This window comes from Ovis aries, chromosome 3 (genome assembly GCF_016772045.2).
Source record: "Ovis aries strain OAR_USU_Benz2616 breed Rambouillet chromosome 3, ARS-UI_Ramb_v3.0, whole genome shotgun sequence".
Lineage (NCBI taxonomy): Eukaryota > Metazoa > Chordata > Mammalia > Artiodactyla > Bovidae > Ovis > Ovis aries.
In genome coordinates this window covers 200,006,497-200,033,372 of record NC_056056.1, presented here as the reverse complement: position 1 = coordinate 200,033,372, position 26,876 = coordinate 200,006,497, and the positions used below count along the sequence as shown (strand labels likewise).

General features: G+C 39.5%; 1 protein-coding gene across 4 annotated transcripts in view; it reads left to right on the top strand.

Annotated features, from left to right (window-relative positions):
* The window catches only part of PTPRO (protein tyrosine phosphatase receptor type O), a 268,043-nt gene that overhangs the window by 197,279 nt on the left and 43,888 nt on the right, over positions 1-26,876 (top strand). For 2 of the 4 annotated variants that reach the window (XM_042247492.2, XM_042247491.2), the window contains exons 13-17: positions 10,860-10,999; positions 14,365-14,497; positions 16,441-16,561; positions 18,853-18,921; positions 21,454-21,537. In XM_042247492.2, the coding sequence (XP_042103426.1) occupies positions 10,860-10,999; positions 14,365-14,497; positions 16,441-16,561; positions 18,853-18,921; positions 21,454-21,537 (547 nt within the window). The remainder of the gene's footprint in view (positions 1-10,859; positions 11,000-14,364; positions 14,498-16,440; positions 16,562-18,852; positions 18,922-21,453; positions 21,538-26,876) is intronic. The other 2 variants (XM_060413365.1, XM_027967840.3) reach the window with 1 other exon arrangement.

Here is a 26,876-nt window from a genome sequence, read left to right as displayed (position 1 = left end):
ATTTTACTCTTGCCATCATTAAGCCATCAAGAATTTATTTAAAATGTCATGGAAACAACAGGACTTCCCTGGTGGCTCAGTGGCAATGAATCCACCTGCCAATGCAGGAGACAGAGGTTCAATCCCTGGGTCAGAAAGATCCCTTGGAGAAGGAAATGACAACCCACTCCAGGATTCTTGCCTGGGAAATCCCATGGACAGAGAAGCCTGCTGGGCGATAGTCCATGTGGTTACAAAAGAGTTGGACAGGACTTAGCAACTGAACAAAAACAACAATGGAAATGACAGGGATTCCTGAGAAAATTCTATGTTCTGTACATAAAATGGGCCTAATTAATTTAGTGCTAAACATTTGCCTGAATTATTATATATTCTCCAGTGTTACTGTAAATGTTCTAATTACTTGTGAAGTTTATGTAGGAAAAGAAATCTCCTGAAGTCAATAAGAGAATAGGCCTGAGAAATGTCAGATCTAACAAAAGTGTCTTGTTTAATAAGCATTTTCCTCTTTTTAATTTCATGGCATATCAATCTTAACTCACCCTTAGGGTTTTTTTTTTTTTCCTTTCAAAGAGTGTTCTCTTCTGCAGATGTTGTTTTTAACCAAGTTGAATATAATTTATGCAGCTTACACCGCTTAAGTCACAGATGTTTTCTTTGGCCAAGTTCTACGGTTTACACTGCTTAAGGTAGAAGACTTGAGTTGAGGAAAATAAAAATAGATTTCAAAGACTTACTATACTATAAATGTTAAAGACCAACTTTTGTGTGAAGAGGACCGTAGCAATTTACTGTCAGTCAGGCTGAGGACTGAAAATAGATTTTGCCATGTCAGTCATTTTTTACAATGTTTTTCTATTGAATTCTCCATATCTTCAATGTCACACATTTGTAAAACAACTCACCAATTTTAAAGGTGTAAAACACAAATGGAATAAAACCAGTTGACTTTCATGGATAGCATCATAGCCTCATTAACATAATTCAATTGACAGCTAAATGAATGGGTCACATTAAAATAAGAAACAATATAATAAATTATTGATTTTAAGCAATAAATATCTTCCATTCCGATCCAAAGCTGAATATTATACCTGACTCCCTTTGGAATTCCCGAGGAAAGAAAGAGATTTGTGCTGGAGCAGAGAATGAGAATCAAATACAAAAAAAAAAAAAAAAAGAATCAAATACTTGCTCATACTTCACTGGAGGTCACCTTCGCTCCCCAGAGATCCAATATCGTGAACCTCTCATAATCCATCCTACATTAAATGGGAGGGAGAGCATCATGGCTCTCCATTCAGCTCATGTTCTGTGCCTGGTACTTCATTTCCTATAAAATTAGGTTGGATTCCCAACTCAAACAGGAGTGGCATTGAAGGGGAGAGATGAGAAGTAAAGAGAGGGCCAAGCAGTCCAGTATAACACATGTAATGCTAAGAGTATTTAAAAATAAACAACCCTGTTGGCCTTCCCTGCCTGTCCAGTGGTTAAGACTCTGCGCTCCCAATGCAGAAGGTGCAGGTTCGATCCCTGGTTGGAGAACTAAGATCCCACATACCACAGAGCGTAACCAAAAACTAAAAACAAACAACTGTGTATCTACATCCCATTTTGTAAAAACAGCATGTCTGTCTCCTTTCCCCATGTCCATAGGTTCATAAATCAAATATCATGGATTCTGAAATTATTTTAAACCAAAGGACATCAGACATTATGGAGAAGAGGAATTTTGAAAAGAAAATAAAGTATCATTTAGATAGAAAATGATACCTGGAAGATGTTCCATAACTAGTATGTCCATGACTCTTTGTTATATACAGTGTCTTATATACATTAAACTAAAGCTCATTTACTCTTCATAACATTAACAAAGTCTTCATATCTCTCCCCCTTGTGAGCTAGACTGAATTTGATATTTTGAGCAGTAAGAGACTGTATTAGTTTGCTAATACAAAATATTAGCAAATTTTGGGGCTGCCAAAACAAAATACCACAGACTGTGTGGCTTAAACAAAAGAAATATATTTTCTCAAAGTTCTAGAGGCTATAAGTCCAAACTCTAGTGAACTGTGCATGCAGAGTATCTAGGCTGTGCCCCTCATAGTTTCAGGAAAACCAGCTCAGGGGTCCCGCTGATTCTACATTGTAGTGAGTTGTATAATTATTTCATTATATATTACAATGTAATAATAATAGAGAAGCTTCCCTGGTGGCTCAGTGGTAAAGAATTTGCCTGCCAATGCAGTAGACATGGTTTCAATCCCTGTGCCAAGAAGATCCCCTGGAGGAGGAAATGGCAACCCAATCCAGTATTCTCGCCTGGGAAATCCCATGAACAGAGGAGCCTGGAGAGCTACAGTTCATTGAGTTGCAAGACTTGGATACAACTTAGGGACTAAACCACCACCAACAACAACAGAAACAAAGTGCCCAATAAGTGCAATGTAAACCATCTCCCACCCCACGCTTGCCCCAGATCAGGGAAAAATTGTCTTCCACAAAACCGACCATTAGTGCCAAAAAAGTTCAAGACCACTGTTCTCAGACATCCTAGGCTATGGGGCTGAGCTGACCTTGCCTTCTCATGAGAAGAGACACAGCAGCAGGGGGACCATCTGACCAGTTTCTGCCAAGAATTTCCAAACTTCTCTACCAAACAGGAAGGAATGTTCTAACCCAGCATTATCCAATTCAAATATGGTAAGAGCCACTTATGTAATTTTAAATTTTTAGGAGCCACACTACAAAACAGTAAAGAGAAATAGCTGAAGTTGACTTTAATATACTTTACTTAACCAGTAAATCCAAAATAGTTTCATTCCAATATGTAGTCAGTATAAAGAACTATTAATGAGATATTGTTCTTTCTTCATATTAAAACAAAGTCTTTGAAGTCCAGTCTGTATTTTACTCTTACAGCATCTCTCAATTTAGACTAGCCAGATTTCAAGCATTCGGGACCAAACAGAAACAGAAGATATTAAGAAGAGGTGGCAAGAATACACAGAAAAACTGTACAAAAAAGATCTTCACAACCCAGATAATCACGATGATATGATCACTCACCTAGAGCCACAAATCCTGGAATGTGAAGTCAAGTGGGCCTTAGACAGCATCACTACAAACAAAGCTAGTGGAGGTGATGGAATTCCAGTAGAGCTATTTCAAATCCTGAAAGATGATGCTGTGAAAGTGCCACACTCAATATGCCAGCAAATTTTGAAAACTCAGCTGTGGCCGCAGGACTGGAAAAGGTCAGTTTTCATTCCAATCCCAAAGAAAGGCAATGCCAAAGAATGCTCAAACTACCGCACAGTTGCACTTATCTCACACACTAGTAAAGTAATGCTCAAAATTCTCCAGGCCAGGCTTCAGCAATAAGTGAACCATGAACTTCCTGATGTTCAATCTGGTTTTAGAAAAGGCAGAGGAACCAGAGATCAAATTGCCAACATCTGCTGGGTCATGGAAAAAGCTAGAGTTCCAGAAAAACATCTATTTCTGCTTTCTTGACTATGCCAAAGCCTTTAACTGTGTGGATAACAATACACTGTGGAAAATTCTGAAAGAGATGGGAATACCAGACCACCTGACCTGCCTCTTGAGAAACCTATACGCAGGTCAGGCAGCAACAGTTAGAACTGGACATGGAACAACAGACTGGTTCCAAATAGGAAAAGGAGTACGTCAAGGTTGTATATTGTCACCCTGCTTATTTAACTTCTATGCAGAGTGCATCATGAGAAACACTGGGCTGGAAGAAGCACAAGCTGGAATCAAAATTGCCGGGAGAAATATCAATAAGCTCAGATATGCAGATGACACCACCCTTATGGCAGAAAGTGAAGAGGAACTAAAAAGCCTCTTGATGAAAGTGAAAGAGGAGAGTAAAAAAGTTGGCTTAAAGCTCAACATTCAGAAAACAAAGATCATGGCATCTGGTCCCATCACTTCATGGGAAATAGATGGAGAAACAGTGGAAACAGTGTCAGACTTTAATTTTTTGGGCTCCAAAATCACGGCAGATGGTGATTGCAGCCATGAAACTAAAAGACGCTTACTCCCTGGAAGGAAAGTTATGACCAACCTAGATAGTATATTGAAAAGCAGAGACATTACTTTGCCAACAAAGGTCCATCTAGTCAAGGCTATGGTTTTTCCAGTGGTCATGTATGGATGTGAGAGTTGGACTGTGAAGAAAGCTGACTGCCAAAGAATTGTTGCTTTTGAACTGTGGTGTTGGAGAATACTCTTGAGAGTCCCTTAGACTGCAAGGAGATCCAACTAGTCCATTCTAAAGGAAATTAGTCCTGGGTGTTCTTTGGAAGGACTGATGCTGAAGCTGAAACTCCAGTACTTTGGCCACCTCATGCAACGAGTTGACTCATTGGAAAAGACTCTGATGCTGGGAGGGATTGGGGGCAGGAGGAGAAGGGGATGACAGAGGATGAGATGGCTGGATGGCATCACCGACTTGATGGATGTGAGTTTGAGTGAACTCCGGGAGTTGGTGATGGACAGGGAGGCCTGGCATGCTGTGATTCATGGGGTTGCAAAGAGTCAGACACAACTGAGAGACTGAACTGAACTGAGCCACATGTGGCTAGCAGTTACTGTGTAGCACAATACAGTCCTAATATTTTAATACATCCCCTGGGGCAAATGGGGCTTCCCTTGTGGCTCAGCTGATAAAGAGTCCACCTGCAATGCAGGAGCCTTAGGTTCGATCCCTGGGTTGGGAAGATCCCCTGGAGAAGGAAATGGCTACCTGGAGAAAGGGATGGCTACCCACTCCAGTATTCTGGCCTGAAGAATTCAGTGAACTGTATAGTCCATGGGGTCACAAAGAATCACACACAACTGACCAACTTTCACTTTCACTGGAACAGATGTTGTCCTTAGTAGTGAAATTTAATAAGAAGTCACTCCTAATCCAATTACACCTCCACTTATGAAATATTGTGATAACTTTCTTTATTTTCTTCAGAATAGCATGGTGGAATTTCTCCCCAGTCTATCTAGGAAAATATCCCTACCACAGAGATCATAAGTCTTTTCAAGCAGGTGACTTGTGAATATTTCTTATTGACCTACAGAACTGAAATGCATAATGTCTTTCAGAAAAAGATGCAGAAATAATGGGTACAGTGATTTTGGAATAATCTATTCCTTATATACCACCTGAGGGGGGAAAATATTGTTGCTTGGTTTTTAGAGGTTCCAGATCCTTTGGATATTTTCCTAAGGATCCACTCATAACCTGCATCCACATTCTCAGCCAGACCAGAGGAATCATGTATTCCAGTATCTAAGTCTTACTTATTCAGTCACTGAAAATACTTCTAATTCACAACAGTCTTTCACTCTGCCACTGAGAACTGATTACTTTTTACGAATATAATCACCATACAAAGGCAGAGAATGTCAAAATTCAATGCCGACGTGTCTGATCTTACTTGATGCTTGAATCCTAACACCTCTGCTTAATGAATCTTGACTTAGGTTTTAAATCTGTCAATAGGTAAGATTTATTGCATCCCTACACATGGCTAGTTCAAAATGAAGACAAAATAATTTATTACACATGACCGCAGTTCTTAAAGGACCCAGTAGAATCAGGACTTCATTCACACAGCTCACACAAGAAATAGTTAAGGGTGAGAGAAGGTCAGAGAAGGGACAGAGCCTCAAGAGACAGTCATCCAGTAAGGCTTGAAGGAGAAGGTAAGACTTTTTCTTTAAGATGATCAGAAGAGCAGAAAGAACACACTGAGGGTTGAGAAATACATGAGTTGAGAAAGAGTAATATCTGTGTGATGGTCAGCAAGAAGACTGGCTTTATGAGGACAGCATGTCTGTACATGAAAGATGGTGGTGATGGGTAGCAGGTGGCCAGAGTACGTAGGATCTTGAACACTTAGCATACAGTAAACTCCCTACATACAATGAGTTCCATTCCAAGAGCGTGTTTGGAAGTTCAACAAAGTCAGCCTAGGTACCCAACTAACACATTCAGCTATACAGTACTGTACTGTAATAGGTTGATAATACAGGCAGGAAGAGTTACTGGCTGGAGGAGAGGAGGTGGGAGATGCGAGATGGTGGAGCTGAAGGATTGTCAGCAATAGGAGACAGAGGGCAAGTTGAAATTTCACTCACACCTGTTTTTGATGGCCCAGGTTCTGGTTCCTTGCTGGATTCAATTCTATCAAAAACCAATACAGTATTGTAAAGTGAAAAAAAAAAAACAGTGCTAAAAAATAATTTTCAAAAATAATTAGATTTTTCTTTTTAAAATAAAACTTTCAACTTAAAAAAAAAGGTACTATACCACTGTACTCTATACAGTACTCTACAGTTAGGTACACAAAAGCACAGCCACGTGTAGGGGATGCACACACATGACAATGTATGCCAGACATATACACTAACTTAACATAATTGGACATGTGAATGCATTCGCATCTTTGAAAGTTTGCAGCCTGAACATTCATATGTAGGGGACTTACTGTATTTGGATTTGACACATTAGAAATTGATCACAGTAAATCATTGTACAGATAGAATCTAACAGGAGCAAAGTGGTGTTTTTAAACAATTTAAACCATCATTGACAAAACAAAGAAGCAAGTAAGAGGCAGGGAAAAGGAGTAAAGGGCTGTTGTAATGATTGCTAAGTGTGATGGCAAAAGCCTGCACAGGGTATGCAATATAATAAAAGAAATAAAAGGAAGAGATGAAAGGAAGTATTACAAGGTAGTACAAAAAAGGAAGAGGAGAGCCTCAAAACTGTCAGCTTAGACAATTGAAATGATGTTGTTCATGAGAGTATCAGGGAGAGGTGGAAAGCAGAATTGATTTGGGGAAAGGACTCCATGTTCCATTTTAACCTTATGGAGTTTGGTGTTAATAGTCAGATACCTGAGTAGACACAGATGGAAAATCAATCAGATTTGGAGATTAAGATCTGGACAATGTTCATATCAGATGATACAGGGGAAGCCAAGAATACTGGAGTGGGTAGCCTATCCCTTCTCCAGGGGATCTTCCTGACCCAGAAATCAAACTGGGGTCTCCTGCATTGTAGGCAGATTCTTTACCAACTGAGCTATTAGGGAAGCCCAAAATAAAACTCCTTCTTCCCCGGGTGGGACTCAAACCCACAGTCCCTGCCTTAAGGGGCCAGTGTCTTATCCATTAGGCCACAGGGGCTGATTCATAACAGATAGCTGAACTGAATTTATCAACCCAAAAGGAAAAAATATAGAGATTTTCTAGGTGTTCTAATCACTGTCCGGGAAACTCACTCTGAGGAGCAATTCTGTGGTGTGCATCTTTTAAAGAGACATAACCCAGGTTCAGCCTAACAAATCACCCGTTTCTGCCTCAGACAACCTCACGCTTGCTTCCAACCATTCAGGTTCTACAGGAGTCAGAATCATTGGAGGATTTGGTCTCTGACTCATAATCCAAATAGCAGTGACAGTTATGAAGGACATAAGAAGTCGAAGTAAACCTGTGTTTCATCAACAGTCTTCATCAGAGGGGAAGTGAGACGGTACAATGTTTAGAGGAGTAAATAATTTATAGCAAATAAGAAAGGGGTCTGACATCTATTGTGAATTATGCTTGCCCAAGACCAACTCTTCGCTTTATTCCTTCAACTCTTCTGCCCAGCCTTCTCAGGTTGCCTCTGGAAAGGAAAAATGCTTCTTTTACAGTTGGACACAAACTTACTCTGTTGTAGTAGGTCACACCAAGAAGGAATCTGGCAAACTTCTTGGTTCTGGTCATGATGATGATATTCCAGAAAGAAGGTCCAGACCTTCCCCCACAAAGACATATCATTTCTCAGAGTAAAATGCCCTCTAGGGCTTTTTCAAGCCCCACTAAATGCCAGGAGTCTTAGAACAGACTTGGGAGTGTGGGACAGAGAATGAAAAGAAACTCAAGTGACAGGTAAACAGTGCAGATAGTTGCCTGTTGTGGCTGTCATGCTAATGGGCCAAGTATGCCACTACATGAACCTGATGGCTAGACATTTCCAAACAAGCAGGTAAGAGGGACCCTGGCTTAACAACTTGGATGCAGGCATAGTGTTCTATGTATTGGAGGAACTTGAGAGCAAGGCAACGCTCAGAGAAGAGGGGCATAGGCAGGGGATCAAGAGAGATTCAGCAGTGGATGAACAAGACAGCAGAGCAACGCCTAGAACTGGGAAATAGACAGCAAGCCAGTGACTCAACTACTGGAAATGTATGCGAAATGGCACAAACAGAATGGCTTGCTTAACTAGTGGATTAATTTATTGATCAAGACTAACTGGCTAGGGATTCCATGAAAAACATCTATTTCTGCTTTATTGACTATGCCAAAGCCTTTGACTGTGTGGATCACAATACACTGTGGAAAACTCTGAAAGAGATGGGAATACCAAACCACCTGACCTGCCTCTTGAGAAACCTGTATGCAGGCAGGAAGCAACAGTTAGAACTGGACATGGAACAACAGACTGGCTCCAAATAGGAAAAGGAGTACATCAAGGCTGTATATTGTCACCTTGCTTATTTAACTTATATACAGAGTACATCATGAGAAACGCTGGACTGGAAGAAACACAAGCTGGAATCAAGATTGCCGGGAGAAATATCAATAAGCTCAGATATGCAGATGACACCACCCTTATGGCAGAAAGTGAAGAGGAACTAAAAGCCTCTTGATGAAAGTGAAAGAGGAGAGTGAAAAAGTTGGCTTAAAGCTCAACATTCAGAAAACGAAGATCATGGGATCCAGTCCCATCACTTCATGGCAAATAGATGGGGAAACAGTGGAAACAGTGGCTGACTTTATTTTGGGGGGCTCCCAAATCACTGCAGATGGTGATTGCAGCCATGAAATTAAAAGATGCTTACTCCTTGGAAGGCAAGTTATGACCAACCTAGACAGCATAGTAAAAAGCAGAGACATTACTTTGCCAACAAAGGTCCATCCAGTCAAGGCTATGGTTTGTCCAGTGGTCATGTATGGATGTGAGAGTTGGACTATAAAGAAAGCTGAGCGCCAAAGAATTGATGCTTTTGAACTGTGGTGTTGGAGAACACTCTTGAGAGTCCCTTGGACTGCAAGGAGATCCAACCAGTCCATCCTAAAGGAGATCAGTCCTGGATGTTCATTGGAAGGACTGAAGCTGAAGCTGAAAGTCCAATACTTTGGCCACCTGATGCGAAGAGCTGACTCATTTGAACAAGTGTATACCCGTGGCGGATTCATGTTGACGTATGGCAAAACCAATACAATATTGTAAAGTAATTAGCCTCCAATTAAAATAAATAAATTTAAATTTAAAAAAAAGACTCTGGTGCTGGGAAAGATTGAGGGCAGGAGGAGAAGCGGATAACAGAGGATGAGACGGTTGGATGGCATCACTGACTCGATGGACATGGGTTTGGGTGGACTCTGGGAGTTGGTGATGGACAGGGAGGGGCCTGGCGTGCTGCGGTTCATGGGGTCACAAAGAGTTGTACATGACTGAGTGATGAACTGAACTGAACTGAATTCCATGATGGTTCAGTGGTTGAGAGTCTGCCTGCCAGTGCAGGGGCACAGATTCGATCCCTGGTCTGGGAGGATTCCACATGCCATGAGGCAACTAGGCCCATGTACCAAACTACTGAAGGCCAAGAACCCTCCATGTGAAGACTCAGCACAGCCTAAATAAATAAATGAAATTATTTTTATAAAAAGATTAAATGTCTATAGAGAACAGACTTACGGACACAGCAGGAACAGGAAGTGATGAAGTGAAAGTCACTCAGTCATGTCCTACTCTTGGACTATATATAGAGTCCATGGAATTCTCCAGGCCAGAATACTGGAGTGGGTAGCCTTTTCCTTCTCCAGGGGATCTTTCTGACCCAGGAATTGAACCAGGGTCCCTGTATTGCAGGAGGATTATTTACCAACTGAGCTATCAGGGAAAAATTGAGAGAATAGCACTGAAATATACACATTACCATATGTAAAATAAATCGCTAATGGGAAGTTGCTGTTTAATACAGGGAGCTCAACCCTGTGCTCTGTGATAATCCAGAGGGATGGGATGGGGTGGGAGGTGGAAAGGAGGTTCGAGAGGGAGGGAACACATGTATACCTATGCTGATTCATATTGATATATGGCAGAAACCAACACAACATTATAAAGCAATTATCCTCCAATTAAAAATATATAAATTTTAAAAAGATTGCCTAAAAGAATAAGATAAAGAAATCAGTCCTCTAAAATTTTATCTATAATCAACTCCTCTTTCGTCAATCTTTTTCTTTAAAAAATTGTGTTCTCTCTTTAGCTTTACCCCTCTCAATTTTGTCTAAGTTTTCAAGAAGCCATTCCTCTGACTAAATGAGTCCAAATAATCTCTCGAGAAAGGAAAGCAGGTTTTTGGCCTTGACACCAGACTGGATCTCTCCATGAGAAGGGAGCACATCACTTTCATTTTTCTGTCTTTTCAGTACCGGATTCTCACCCAGAAAGTTCTGTACCTATGGGCAGTCCTAATTCCATTGTAGTTCCACCAAAGACTATTAATAGATTATGGCTATAATAAAGCTGAAGTAAAAAACAGAAGTGTCCCAAAAAGAGAAGTATAAAATGAAAGAGGATAAAAAAGGCAAAAAATTCTGCCTTCCAAGTTAGACGACGGTCTTGGTGAAACGACATATTTCACAAAGCAATAGAAAATCTATAGGGTGCTTTTAACTATCTGTGTTTGGATTTTTGTCACCTATTTTATCCTTCTGATTAATGAAGGAAGGATATGTTAGGTGAAATTAATGTTTTAAAACCTATCTTTGCTCAGAACCAGCTCCTCCAAAGTCCCTCTTTGCAGTGAATAAAACCCAGACCTCGGTGACTTTGCTGTGGGTGGAAGAGGGAGTAGCTGATTTCTTCGAAGTCTTCTGCCAGCAAATTGGCTCCAGTCAGGAAGCAAAACTCCAGGTACTGTATGTTTGGATTTTCCTTTCCTGAATTCATTTCGATTAAGGCTCATTATCTGAGCAAAGTGAAAATCTTTCTTTGAATGATATAAAAGGACAACTCTGCATGTATGGTTTTGTGTTCCAGTGATAGAAACTTAAAATTATTCTTATAATGGGCCCCAGATATGTTATAACTAACTTGCCAAATTACAAAGTTTATTTTCATCTTTGTATCAGTCTTCTGGCTCCAGTTTTTAGCCACTCTGGGTCATGCTGGAGAGTTTAATTGAGGCGGCTGTCTGTTGTCCATTAAATTGATATAAGGTATAAAAATAGACTGCCATATAAAATATAATTTAACAAATGTGAACTAATTGGCGTTTATATGGCAGACATTGTATGGGACACAAATGTTAGAATCACTGCTGTTGTTGTTTAGTCACTAAGTTGTATCTGACTCTTCTACGACCCCCACTGTAGCCCACTAGCATCCTCTGTCCATGGGATTTCCCAGGCAAGAAGACTGGAGTGGGTGGTCATGCCCTCCTGCAGGGAATCTTCCTGACCCAGGGATTGAACCAAGGTCTCCTGCAATGGCACCCCACTCCAGTACTCTTGCCTGGAAAATCCCACGGACAGAGGAGCCTGGTGGGCTGCAGGACACGACTGAGTGACTTCACTTTCATGCATTGGAGAAGGAGATGGCAACCCACTCCAGTGTTCTTTCCTGGAGAATCCCAGGGACGGGGGAGCCTGGTGGGCTGCCGTCTATGGGGTCATACTGAGTCGGACATGACTGAAGTGACTTAGCAGCAGCAGCTCCTGCATTACAGGCAGATTCTTTACCATCTGACCACCAAGGAAGCCCAAGAACGCTGGAGTGGGTAACCTATTCCTTCTCCAGGGGAAATTCCCAGCCTAGGAATTGAATCGAGGTCTCCTGCACTGCAGGCAATTTTTTTTACCAGCTGACCTACCCGGGAAGCCTGGTATAATCAATACCTTCAATTATTTTTTCATTTAATTGTGGATATTACACTAGAGCAGAAATAATTAAAATGAAGTATAAGTGCCAGAAGTGAGACCCATATTACTAAGAGAATTTAAAAGACATTAGTAAAGAGGATAATTTTATTTGGGAAAAAATGAAGGCTGAGATAGGTGAGTGTTAAAGCTTTAGAGTCACAAATAACAGGTAAGACGAATACTGAGTTATCCATCAGGTTAGATTGAATGGAAGGAGACAGATGAGTCTTGGGATAACAAAACAAGACAAAACTATGTTATAGTCAGACATGGAAGAAAAAGGACACGTTTTTGAGGCATGTCCCAAAATACAGTGCAAAGATGAATACTATGAACATAAATAATTGATGCTTTTAAAATAATGCAGCTCATGAGATTGAAAAGAAAAAAGGATTTCTAGCAGTATGAATCTTTTTCTACTGAGGGTTAAAGATAATTTGCTTTGATTTCTCTCCCCTTTTGATAGTCTGGTGTACAAACGCATCTCTTTTTGATTTGTACTGAACAGCTGAATCCTTTGGATCCCAAGAATCCTTTTGGAAAAAAGCTGCTCTGCCAGTAATGAATTTAGTTCTCTGTGACTACAGTAATGTCTTCCTTTAAGAAAATGATGATCAGGCAGCTACTTTATACAACTGAGTCCTGTTAGCAAAAATCTTTTCTCGGAAGCATTCTTGTATAGGATAGTGAAAGAAGTGAGAGTGTGAAATCCTTGCTGATGGCTCTCATCTCTTTAGGTAGAGGTGTTTCCAACCCTTGTTTTGAAAAAGGATGTTATGCTGGTTTATATTGTACAGTTGTATTTGTCAGTGGATGGCCATTGGTCCACCAAATTAACAACTTTTACTCAAGAATAAGTTAACATTAAACATTTTGGAGAACACAGCGTCTTTATGCCTTTGGTGGATGCTGTTTAAAAGCAGAGAATGTAGACAAAAGGGGGTAGTGTTCTTAATATACAAAAGTGAAAGTCACTCAGTCGTGTCCAACTCTTCCCCATGAACTATACAGTCTTTGGAATTCTTCAGACCAGAATGCTGGAGTGGGTAGGCTTTCCCTTCTCCAGGGGATCTTCCCAACCCAGGGATCGAACCCAGGTCTCCTGCATTGCAGTCAGATTCTTTATCAGTTGAGCCACAAGGGAAGCCCAATATTCAAAGATCTACTACAAATGAAAAAGATAAAGATCAGCAACCCAAAGCAACTATTTCATAGAAAATAAACATAGAAGGCTCTTAAACATATAAAAAGATGATCAAGCTCACTCATGGTGAAAGAAATGCAGAATAAAACTACAATGAAGGACAGTTTCCGCTAATAAGATGGGAAAAGTTCAAAAAGTTTGCAAATTGTATACAATTTGTTGTGTAACAACAAACATAGGGAAATGGGTATTGTCATGCACTGACAATAGGTGGGTCCCTTGGAAGACGTCTATGGAAGATAATTTGTCTATACCTTTCAAAATTAAAAAGATATAACTTTTGACCCAGCAGTTCGACTTCTAAGAATATGAGTGTTTGTATATGTATGACTATTCATGCACATACATACACACACAAATATATTCACAGGTTTTCTGTATGAATGTATATATATATATATTATTGTTGTTTAGTCACCAAGTCATTCTTTTCCAACCCCATGGACTATATAGCCCATCAGATTCCTCTGTCCATGGGACTCCCCAGACAATACCATTGGAATGGGTTGCCATTTCCTTCTCTGGAGGATGTTCCAAACACAGGGATCTAACCCACGTCTCCTGCTTGGCAGGTGGACTCTTTACCACTGAGCCACCAGGGAAGCCCTTGTATATATACACATATATACACACATACATATATAAAATGAGTGTGTGTACATATGCATCTGTTCCCATTAATTGTGAAACTGTTGAATTGTTTATAGCAACAAAAAATCAGAGATCACTTAATCATTTACTAATAGAGGACTGGCTAGATAAAGTATGTTCTTTCAATGTATTTCTATGCAGCCCTTAAAGTGAAATAGCTTTATCTGTACTGGTATGGAAAGAGTGCCAAAATATACTGATAACAAGATAAAAATAAGTAGAATAGTGCACAAACTATGTTATCACTGTATTCTTATATGTTTATACATCCATAAAATACAGATGGAAAGAAGAAAAAAAAAAAAACTACAACAGTGGCTGCTTCCACGGAAGGTAATTGGGTAGATGGGAAGTACAGGAAGAAGGAAACGTTTTTCATTGGTTCCTTTTTTGTTTTTTCAATTTTTCTACTCTGTCCACGCGTTACTCAATTATGAAAAGTAATTTAAAAGCCAAACTAGATGAAGAAAACATAACATTTATCTTGTTTTCTGCACCTCCAGGAACCAATTTCTGTTTCCTCTCATGTCGTGACCATCTCCAGCCTCCTTCCTGCCACTGCCTACAACTGTAGTGTCACCAGCTTTAGCCATGACAGCCCCAGTGTCCCTACATTCATAGCAATCTCGACAATGGGTAAGTAGAGGCACCAGTGGAATCTAGTATCTTTGGAAATTATATCTTTCCTGATTTGCCCTAAATTTTCCTTTTAAATATAAATAATTCATCTCTTGTAAAAAGAAAACTCACATTTCACTGAAAAGTTTCAAGCTCTGAGTTCAGGGAAACTTTAATTCCAACTCCAAACTGTGCTTACCAGTTATGTGATTTAGGGAACGATAGTTACTATTCTGAAGCTTTGTTTTTTCATCCCTAAAGCTGGAGTACTAATATGTACCTGTTGACATGTTTTGAGGCTTAGAAACCAAGTACCTAAAGCTCTAGTACATGCTGTCTAAATGCTAGCTGTTTTCATCATCAACTTCATCATCCCCATCACCCTCTTCAGTGGTACCCACAGTATTGTAAACAACTCAGGTGCATCTGTTGTAGTCTTGACCTTGCACTTTCACTGATCGAATAATGATGAACCTAAATTACTGGACCAAAGCCAGAATTACTTGACCAAAGTCAGTCAAGTAGAATGCGTAATTGGGGAAATTAGAAATTAACGAAAAATTTGGTATAATGCTGTTCCCTTATTCTTTTTCTGAGTTATATTATTTGTTTTACTCCTCTCCTTGAGTCTAATTCTGTCATCTAAGACCCTCCCTGAAGCTGCCTGTAATAAAGCTACTCTTACCACATTATACTTTTAATGGGCTTATTTTCATTTACGTATGTAAGCATTAACCGTGTTTAGCCACTATATCCAGTGACCACTAGAAGAAATTTTTTTTCCTGTTTTTAGTTTCTGCTTTTTCAGAAGAAATAGCAAAAATGGACCTGAAAAGCATACTAATGGTCTAGCATTTCAACACCTTTTTCCATTTTCTAAAAATACTTTAATGTTCATGATTCCTTGTCATCTGTACAGCAACCCAGTGAAACAGGTGATATTATTAAACATATTTGCTAGTGAGGAAAAGTAGACCAGGAGAGACTGATATCAGAGCTTCCCCAAATGGAAGGTAGTAGTCAAGCGAACTTGAACAGTCTCTCTACGAGTCTAACATTGTTTCTGTTCTAATACTTCTGTCTGTACAGTGGAGCCAAGCTGGCCCACACGGGAAGTGGCAAATGCCCAAAGCCTTAGGGACTGTGCGGGTTGGCCAGTTCTGTGATGTGACGATCAGTGCCGAGGATGGTGTCTCCTCTTTTCCTCTGATCTGCTTTTAAGAGCTTTACAAAAATCTTTGATGTATATTTGCACCTTTAACACCCTGATCTTCTGAGTAGTATGTAAATCAGGCAATGTGTAAGTGCACTGAAGGATGGATCACAGGAAACCTAGTGTGTGAAAGAGAGGCAACCCCTGTTCTTAAAGGCCCTAAATGTATTAATAAGTTTAATCCCTTGAATTATGCAGATAGAAAAACCTTCAAGCATATGGTTACAGATCATCAGAAAGCCTGCTGCTAGCGATGCGTTAGTGCTGCAGCAGATGGCAGGGTGCTAATGCCTTTTTCATATACGTTATTATGTGAGGGAAATACACAGTTGTGCTTTCTGACTTGAAAGCCATGGACGTGAAATAAGAGCCTGCCTCTCTCTAAGCTTTTGAAAATGTTAAACAGTGATGATACATGATAATGACTTCTAGCATTTTTGTTTTCAAATGAGTTTAAATCATGGCATAGGCATTACATACATTTCATGGTTTCCTTTAATAAGAATATCCTAAACACGGGCCTTTGAAGTGGACACAGTTCTTCCACCCACCCAAACACTGTTTGTCAATCTATTCTACTAAATAAGAGCTGACCAGCAAGAAGCCATCACTGACTCAGAGAAATGTCATTGTTGCTGCTGTTGCTATGGTCATAAGTGTGTTAGTCTTTAGATGAGATATGATGAATGGTGCTGTTAGTTTCCATGTCTTGGAAGCCCCAGTGAAGATGTATGGCTTTTATCTTTAGTTACAGAGATGAATCCCAACGTGGTGGTCATCTCCGTGCTGGCCATCCTCAGCACACTGTTAATTGGACTGCTGCTTGTTACCCTTATCATTCTTAGGAGAAAGCATCTGCAGATGGCAAGGTAAGTTGCATTTTGCTCAACTTTTACCCATAGGCTTTAGAATATTATTGTCTATCCTGTGGGCTTCCCTGTGGCTCCAGAGGTAAAGAATCTGCCTGCAATGCAGGAGACCTGAGCTCAATCCCTGGGTTGCGCTTATCCTCTGGGGAAGAGAATGACAACTTACTTCAGTATTCTTGCCTGGAGAATGGTGTGGACAGAGGAGCGTGATGAGCTATAGCTCATGGGGTCCCAAAGAGTTAGACTCGATTGAGTGATTAGCATATTTACCATGTACGTGTAGCTTTTACATATAGGCTTCCCTGGTGGCTCAGTGGTAAAGAACATGCTTGCCAATGCAGGAGATATGGGCTCAATCCCCAGGCCAGGAAGATTACCCTGGAGAAGGAAATGTCAACCCAATCCAATTTTCTTGCCTGGGAAATCCCATGGACAGAGGAGCCTGGCAGACTATAGAGATTAGTTAGGAACAATATTGCAGCAACCGCGTAGTGTCATAGGAAGCATGCAATAAATGTTAGCTGTTAATAGTAATAGTGAGGGGGGTTGGTAACAGAAGTAGAAATGGGAGTAGGGGTATTTATGAGGGTATTGTTGCAGAAGGGTCCTTCGTGATGGATTTAGGAGGAATGATTCTATTTCAGCCAGCTTGTCATCAGAGCAGAGATTCTTAATATTTTTTGTACATGGTTCTCTCTGGCAGTCTGATGAAGCCTGTAGATCTCTTCCAAGAATAGTGCTTTCCTACTAAATGCATAAAATAAGACACATAGGATTAAAAAGGAAAATAATTATATGAAAATGTGGTAATCAAAGTGTTCAGAAAACAGATGAGTTGTATGCTTCTTTATTAACACAGTTGATAACAATATTTAGTAGGAAATCTAAGTACTCTCAAATTTCATCAGAGTGATGACGATGAACAATATTTTAAAACCTGCAGCAGGTCTATTGTAGAAAAAGTCTTCAGTTTCTATTAGCAAATCTCACAAGTGCTGATGGTGTCACTGGGGCTTGTTGTATACTTTAATACTTGAAGCAATTACTAAATTTCAGTTATAAATTGTGAAAATAAAGATGTGGGTTTTTTCCCACATATGTTCATAGAGCTATAAATTCCACCCTTGGATCCTAGGTTAAGAACCCTTGAGTTAGAGAATAAAAGAAATCCCATATGTAGGAAATTGATATAGGAAAATTAATTGATGATATCCAATTTATAATATATACCACATGAAATAATAATATGTTAGTGTGCTTTTCGAGGAAGAAAGCTGTTCTTAGAACACTAATGAGGACAGACAGATAACTGAAGTAATGACGTGGTGCCAGTAATGTCAGAATCTCTGCTCCAATTCTGAATAAGCCCATCAATTTTATAGAGAGAAAAAAATGAAATGTATGCGCCCCAGTGAGCTATGTTATTTCCACATGTTGTTAACCAAAAGGCGGAGAAAGCATGAGAATTATGTTTACCTTTTCCCTCCACTTCTGGAAAAAAAAAACTTTAACAATATTTTCTACTGATGCATAAGCCAATCCATTTCAGTATGTATCACTCTTTTATCTCAAGCGATGAATAATATGGGCATAACAACATAAGAGGAAAGTTTTGGAGGGAGAAAGCAATTCAGTTTGATCCACCATCTATTAAAGAGGAAATCAAAATGCTGTAAAAACAAGGAATAGTTGCTGAAAATGGAAAACCTTTAGTCTATGTAAGAGCATTTCTATACCTTACTAGTGAAGGTTTTGTAAAAAAAAAATAATAATAATGAAAGTATTCTACCCACTATAGTTCATTCAACAGTTAATGTTACAATCATGAGTGCACTTTGGTAAGGACTGTGAACCAAATATTTTCGGCTTCAAATAACTTGACTTGGGTGTGTGCACCCCTGTGAAAAATTTTGTCTTTCTACTTTGCATCATATCCATATGTGGAATGCAAGCAACTTATATTGACTTTTTAAATTGTTAATGCTCTGATGATTAGTTATTAAAGACTCTTTTTTGTTGTTGTTCAGGAACCCAGTTGCGTCTCACTCTGTGCCCCTGTGGACTCTAGCACACCAGTCTTCCCTGTCCCTCATCATCTCCCAGAGTTTGCCCAAGTTCATGTTTATTGCATCAGTGATGCTGTCCAGCCATCTCATCCTCTGAGATGACATCAAGGCTTTTTACCTTAAGATAACTTTTTACCTTGACATAAAGACTCTTGACTCTTTTATGTCAAAGTAAAATGTGCTCTGTCAAACGCTGATCTTGATTTTGTGGTTCTTTTCCAACAGGGAGTGTGGAGCAGGAACTTTTGTCAATTTTGCATCCTTGGAGCGGGATGGGAAACTCCCGTACAACTGGTGAGTACTGTTTTGGAACAAGTCTCTAGGTAGCTTGACTATGCCGTGTGTGCTCCAAACTTGATTGTGCTGTATTTGGAAATAGATGGTTTTGCCTGGTTATCCTTTCATAATTTCAGTGAGGATGAACTTGAAGATGACTTCTTCACAGAGTACATTAGTTTAAATAAACTTAATTTAACTAAGAAGGAGAGAAAATGAGGTGGTCAGCTCTGTACTGATACATTACACGAAGGAATGAAATGAAGCAGTTGTGTGAGTTGCCCGCAGCTGGGCTGATGAAGGGTTAATGCAGGAGGGTCGTGGAGGGAGTGTGGCTGAAGATGGAGGAGGATAGTCCAGGGAAGGAGACAAGAGACAGAACAGCATCTCTGTTTAAAACTCAAGCTTCAGTGCCTGAGCCACCACTTCTGTTGGAAAATCAAGAAGTATTCAGTTCGGGGCTCTCAACTCTTATGCTTACAGGAAGATAAATACCAAAGATTCCCTGAGAAAGGTAGCCTCGTTATTTCTATATGCTTGAGTATTAAGGACTTGGAGGGAGGAGGTATTCTGAGAACTAAGAAAGCATTGTCATGAAGTTAAATCAGTTGACATTATACCTAACAGTTATTCATATGAATTAATGATCCTATGCACAGCAATGAATACCCAACAAAACTGCCAATTAAGTAACCATTTAATATGAAGCCACTGCTTACATATTCTAGTTTCTTTCACAAGCAACTCCATGCAAAATACCTTTAAAGATATACATTTCATGTTAATCCCCAGTGATTTTTTTTCTTTTTTCCTAACCCCCTAAAAATGTTTAATCTGAAAGAAGTAGATATGTGATACTAGAAATTTTACTCTCAGAATTAATGAGGAGCGTGCTTATTTAAACTGTAAATGTTAAATGGGCAACTAGTTGAGACCACTTTAGCTGAAAATCTAGGTGCTGTCAGATTATTTTTAATAAGACAATATGCTGTGCTATTTTAAAATTTCACCCTGAATGGAATTTTGCTATTCAAATATGATTCATCCAACTGTCAAAAGTAATCCATAAACTCTTGATAGTAAAAAGTTAGAAAACATTTCTAGGTTGGTTCAAATATTATTAGCACTCTCTCCAAGATTAAGAGACTGACTCACTGATATTCATTTCTTGCCTATGCTCAGTCACTCAGTTGTGTCAGACTCTGCAACCCCATGAACTGTAGCCCACCAGGCTTCTCTGTCCATGGAATTTTCCAGGCAAGAGTACTGGAGTGGGTTGCCAGTTCCTACTCTAGGGGATTTCCCCAACCCAGGGCTCAAACCTGCATCTCCTGGTAAGCAGGTAGATTCTTTACCACTAGCACCACCTGGGCAATCCCATTGCTTGCCTATCTCACCCTTAAAAAAGACTCATTCACAGAGCAGTGATGAGGGATCCATCTAGAAACTGATAACATTGTACTTGTGACTCAGATGAATATATTTACTAACTACACAACTGGTCACAATTTACAAACTTTTTGAGAGATCAGTTATGGGAGAACTGAAACAAAAGAGAATTCATTTCAGGACATTCCATAAAAGTTAAGAGAAATTCTTCTGCAGCTCTGGGCAAAAGACAGTGTTGCCAATGCTAACATTTTCTGGCTAACTGAGAATACATATCTCAGTGGAGATGTGTAATAACTAAAGTAACAAACTGACAAAGTCATTTTCCCTAATTCTCAGAATAATTGTAAATACAACCAAAGGATATTTTAAGATCTACATTAATACGTGTTTTATTTTACTAGGTTTTAATATCTGAAATTTGATTCAAATCAGGCATTTTAAAATCAACAGTCTGCATTAGAATTAACGTGAAGCTAAGTAATTTTGCTCCTACTCCATGGAATATAAGTAAGATTGGAAATTAGGCAGTCAGTGAGCTACATAGTAATATGTTGGATGAATGGTATGTGGATGTCATGCCATGCCCTTGTTTTAAGGATTATTTTGAGGAATGGTGTATTATAATCATTTATATTTTAAATAATATAGAAAGCCACACCTAGCAGTGCATCTTTATAAGAATGTGTTCTGAAAGCTTGTTTACCAGAATCAGTATACTCAAACTAACCATTTGTATTCCTTACACAAGCTGCTGTTAGCTATCAAAAGATGTTATAGATTTCTTAAAATAGCCGTAAGCATTGCAAGGGTAATATCCAAGAATAAGACTGGAGGTAACTAATGAGGCATTTCAGAGCCTCATTTAAATGAATGCAAAATGTAATCACCTAATAGCAGGCTAATTGACACAAACCAAGTTGAAAGAAATATATCTGATTACAATAAGGCCGCATGTGAATAAAACTGATTTGGGCAATATTATAGCATTTAAGCCCTCATGTTTAAATTTCAGAGAATGGAATAATATTTAACCGTAATTAAGGTGCTTGTCATTTTAATTGATCCCAGTCAGTAATTTGCTGATCTCTGTTCACAGTTTGTATTACTAACTCTTGCCACTTTTTCATCTTTACATCTGTTGTCTATCAACGCTCACAGGCGTAGGAGTATATTTGCTTTCTTAACCCTGCTACCCTCATGTCTTTGGACTGATTATCTTTTGGCATTTTATATTAATCCTTGGTAAGTGACTTTTTTACTGTTTACCTAACACAAAATCTTTAAAAGTTAGCTTTCAAGAAGTAAACCAAAGAGAAAACCCTTTTTAATGATTTTATGTGTTTAGCAGCATGTGAAATTATTAATTATGTACTGAAATGGAATAAAGCAGCTAATGGTACCCAGATGCTAACTATAATGTTTTCCCAATTAAACTTTCTTCTTGTGATGTTCTTGGCAAGCTTTTCTTCCATCTATTGTTAAGTTATTCATTTCATTGTTGAGCTAGTCCATGGCCTCTCATCTTTAAAAATGATGCATTCCATTTTTCTCACAATTTCCATTGGTTAGCTCCATATTTCCAAGAAAAAAAAAAAAAGAAATTCAATCAGACAAAGGAACCCAGAGCACTGTACTCTGTTTGAGGGGGACTTTATGTTTTTATAATGATGCTCACTCAGTGAATATTGAACCACTGACTATGTGTGAGCCTCTTTGTATAATCCTTTAATTGTCCCCACACCTCTGCAAAGACTGTTATCAGCATCATCTTACAGTGGTAGAAATAGAGGCGAAAGGAGATTAGCTATCTTGACATCACATGACTCTATAGAAAATTCAGATTCCAAACCCAAGTATCTCCGAAATCTATTCTTTCCTCTCTAAAAAGCCTCCTTTAAATTCTTATTTTCTTGACTTTTAAATCATTTTAATAATCAAATCTCAAAGTGTATCTTTTAGTTTTTATAAAGTATAATGATCATGATCTTGAATTTTGAGATTAATGTATCCCGAAGAACTATTTCTTTTTCTGAATCATAAGTCAGCATAAGGCACCAGTTTCTCAGAGGAAAAACAAAAGTCATTGTCCTTAAGTATTAATCTATGGTGTTTAAGTACTAAATTATGTACGAATGGGTCCAGAAACCTGGACAAATTGAGAAGGACGCAGATAAAAACAATAAAAAACAGTTCATGGACTGGAAAAAGGTCTCATGGTTGGGGAGGGGACAGAATTCAATATTTAAAGCATTCTGGAGAGTTAGCCAATCAATTAAAATTGATCAAATGTTCGGCTCCTCTGAAGACAGAAGAAATACAGTGGGCAAAGTTACAACTTTGATTTTCAATGGGAAAAGTATAATAAACAATGTCCTCACAATGGAGATTGTTAATACCAGAATTTCTATTTTCTTTATTAAAAAAAAAAAGACTAGTTGAAAAACTTCTGAAACATGGTAGACGTGCTGTGTAAGTAATAAAGTCAGAGGAATGTGCTGGATGAGAAAGACCACTTCACTATTATCCCTAGTTTATTCTTAATAACAGACTCCTGTATAGGACTTCACCACAGTCAATCAATATTTTAAATATTTGACATCAGATGGTGTTCCTGTATGAGTGAAAAGTGAAAAAGGTAGTAAAAGTGTTAATCGCTCAGTTATGTCCAAGTCTTTGAGATCCCATGTACTATAACCTGTCAGGCTCCTCTGTCCATGGAATTCTCTAGGCAAGAATACTGGAGTAGGTAGCCATTCCCTTCTCCAGGGGATTTTTCCAACCCAGGGATCAAACCCAGGTCTCCTGCTTTGCAGGAGGATTCTTTACTGTCTGAGCCACCAGGGAAGCCCAAGAATACTAGAGTGAGTAGCCTTTCCCCTCTCTAGGGGATCTTCTCAATCCAGAAATCGAACTGGGGTCACCTGTGTGGCAGGCTAATTCTTTACCAGCTGAGCTACCAAGAAAGCCCTCCCACTGATGAACACAGGTTCAAATTTCAGCAACCCCTTCAAGGTCTGTTCATTCAGTAATTTTTAAAAGAATGGTCCTGAGGCTATAAATGGTTGTCTCCAGATGAAACAAGAAAGCAAAAGATGGAGCCCCAGGCTTTCTGCATTTTCCATCAACTGCACACATAAGGCGATGGCACCCCACTCCAGTACTCTCGCCTGGAAAATCCCATGGATGGAGAAACCTGGTGGGCTGCAGTCCATGAGGTCACAAAGAGTCGGACACGACTGAGCAACTTCACTTTGACTTTTCACTTGCATACACTGGAGAAGGAAATGGCAACCCACTCCAGTATTCTTGCCTGGAGAATCCCAGGGACGGGGAGGCCTGGTGGGCTGCCGTCTATGGGGTCACACAGAGTTGGACACGACTGAAGCTACTTAGCAGCAGCACACATAACAAGCAATGAAAATATACTGAACCCAAACTGTTTCCAGCCCTAGACTTGTGCTATGCAAGATATAAAAAAGGTAAAATGTATGGTCCCTACTCCTTTAATTACAGTTCAGTACTCTGACAAAGCCACCCAAATTCCCTACTCTTTGCTACTTTTCTCTTTATCTCATAAATTGTGGATATTTTCCCCTGCTTTCATTTGCTAGGTGGTCTTTTAAAATCCTCCTTCAGATACGTCTGTCTTCATATTTCACCTCTCTATTAACAACCACCCCAAATAACAGAGCCATTCCCTTCGTTCTTAACACTGCCTGGCTTCATGTCTAACCTGTCAACTTCTTGGATAGATACGTTCCTGATGATTTGTCTAAAATCCTCCTGATGCTTCTCATGGTTTGTGTGGAAATCCAGTGATTCTTTCTCCCTCATATTGATCTCAGGTGGCCTCAGCTGGCAATGGCTTGGAGTGGGCTGGGTCACAGTGGCGAAAACACCAGGTCCTAGCCACCAGACCAGTGGTCAACGACAAGACCCCTGGCCCTTCAGCTTTGCAGAAAAGAATTTCACAAAGAGGGAAATTAATGAAACAAGTAGAGTATTTATTAAGAGGGAAAATGTACAGTACATGTGGATGGACACACAGGCAGACTCAGGGAGAGAGAGAGTCGCTAAGTCACACCCTCATGGCAGTTTGAATTGCTTTTATTGGGCATTTCTTCTGGGTTTCCTTCGGCCAATCATTTTGCTTTGCTTGGTTCACAGTCCATATTTGATATATCTCGGGATCCTCCCATGTTGTGGGAGGATCCTGCCACACATCTCTACCTCAGTCATCTGGGCAGGGCATCCCTTGACATTATTCCCCCTTTGACCTCCAAGGAGCCTTTCTCTGCAAGTGTAGTCAGGGAGGTCTCCTGACTCCAGGAACAAGAAATACGTGGTCTGAGCAAGGCCTAGCCTCCTCCCTTAATTGTCCTGCTATTCTTTTCTTGCCAACAGAGAATGAATCTCCAACTGGTTTACCCTGCCAGGCCCATCTGTCTCCTGCCTAAATAGGGTTGCTCACATCTTTTCCCAAGTAGTGGCAGAATCACCATGGAGCCTATGTGTCCATTGGCTTAATCTTAAAATTGCATTCTGCCAGGATTTCTGACTTTAGTGATCTCAGATTGTATTTCCTATTCAAAGAAAACCATCTCATTTGGACCAGCTCTCTCCAGATTCAGTGTTGTTACTGTCTTTTCTTTACCATCACAGTCACCTCATGCCCTACTCACATACTCATCTGCCTGTTCTAAATCCTTAATAGTCAGTATTTTAAGCATGTTGCAATATTACTGCTCAGCTTTACTCCTGTTTGTTGCATGTTCTATTCAGAGAATGACATCACTCTAAAGACCTATTTAAGATGTGAAGATGATTTGTGTTTGTATCATGAAAAAGTACATACTGCTTAGGAAATTTAGAGCTTTTTGAGTTTATTGTTTTCAGGTTTACTTTGGGCTTGTTTTTAACCATCATAGACCCCATGTCTCTGCCATTGCCTGATATTCCTCTTGGAATGAATTCCATTCTGGTGGGCTTTCCAAGACAGTCATAATCATGAAGAACTTATAAAGAATGCATCTTTTTAAAAAAATGTATTTATTTTTAATTGGAAGATAATTGCTTTACAATATTGTGTGGGTCTCTGCCATACGTCAACATGAATCAGCCATAGGTATACATATGTCCCCTCCCTCTTGAACCTCCCTTCCACCTCCTAGTGCATCTTAACTTCTTGAAGTCATTAGGGTTTTGAACCATATCTAATGCAAGTGAAAGAGAAAAAGTAAAAGAAGTACATAATCCTATATGTGTACATACTATATGTCAGATGGATGTTATTAATCAGTTATTCAGAAAATCTTTTGCAATGACAAGATGATGACCTCAACATCACCCAAAATGCTCACTGTGGCATGCACACACTCATGAGCTCTGTCCATAAAGTGATGAAGGAAAAACTGCTAGCAAAGCCTGAACTTACATGTTTAAAAGCTAATTTTCCCTTGATTTGAGCCGTAGGATCAGTACAGCCATTGAAAATGTGGGAACATTCTCAGTTTTGCTGTGAAGTCCCACAATTCAGTACTGGCATGTCCCATAGCTTTACATAACAAGAACCCTTGGGAATCTTCAGCAATTTAGTAAAATCTAATCAGAACAATGAAAGTCGTACACAAACTATAAAGACATATACTTAAGACAAGAGCATACAAAACATGTGGTAGAATTTCACATTGTATTTTAGGTTCATTCAATCAGTGAATGCGACAGAAAGAAAAAAGTAGTGCCTCTCTTCCACGAATCAGGTTTCAAGACAGCTGTGGAACAGTATCGGCTTAATATTTCAGCACTATATTTATTCAGTGTTACCCTACCACAGACATTTTTTTCCTCCTGGTTTCCCTTAAAGTCTGTTTGGAACAGAAAGGTTTTGCATTTTTCTTTTTTTAATTCCACTCTGAATTACAAAATATGTTGGCAACCTCCAGAGTTACCAGAATTGTTTCTTATTATGCTAAAATTCTGCTTTCATCAGGCACTAAAGTAGTGGGTTCCTCCTACAGGAAGTAAATGTATGATTCCTAAGGTTAAGTAAGTTATCATTACAGTTCAGTTCAGTTCAGTTGTTCAGTCGTGTCTGACTCTGTGACCCCGTGGACTGCAGCACGCCAGGCCTCCCTGTCCATCACCAACTCCTGGAGTTCACCCAGACTCATGTCCATTGAGTTGGTGATGCCATCCAACCATCTCATCCTCTGTCATCCCCTTGTCCTCCTGCCTTCAATCTTTCCCAGCATCAAGGTCTTTTCCAATGAGTCAGTTCTTCGCATCAAGTGGCCAAAGTATTGGAGCTTCAGCTTCAGCATCAGTCCTTCCAATGAATATTCAGGACTGATCTCCTTTAGAATGGACTGGTTGGATCTCCCTGCAGTCCAAGAGGCTCTCAAGAGTCTTCTCCAAGACCACAGTTCAAAAGCATCAATTCTTTGGCACTCAGCTTTCTTTATAGTGCAGCTCTCACATCCATACATGACCAGTGGAAAAACCACAGCCTTGACTAGACGGGCCTTTGTTGGCAAAGTAATATCTCTGAGATCATGCATGAGACAGGGTAAACTCAGAGGGAT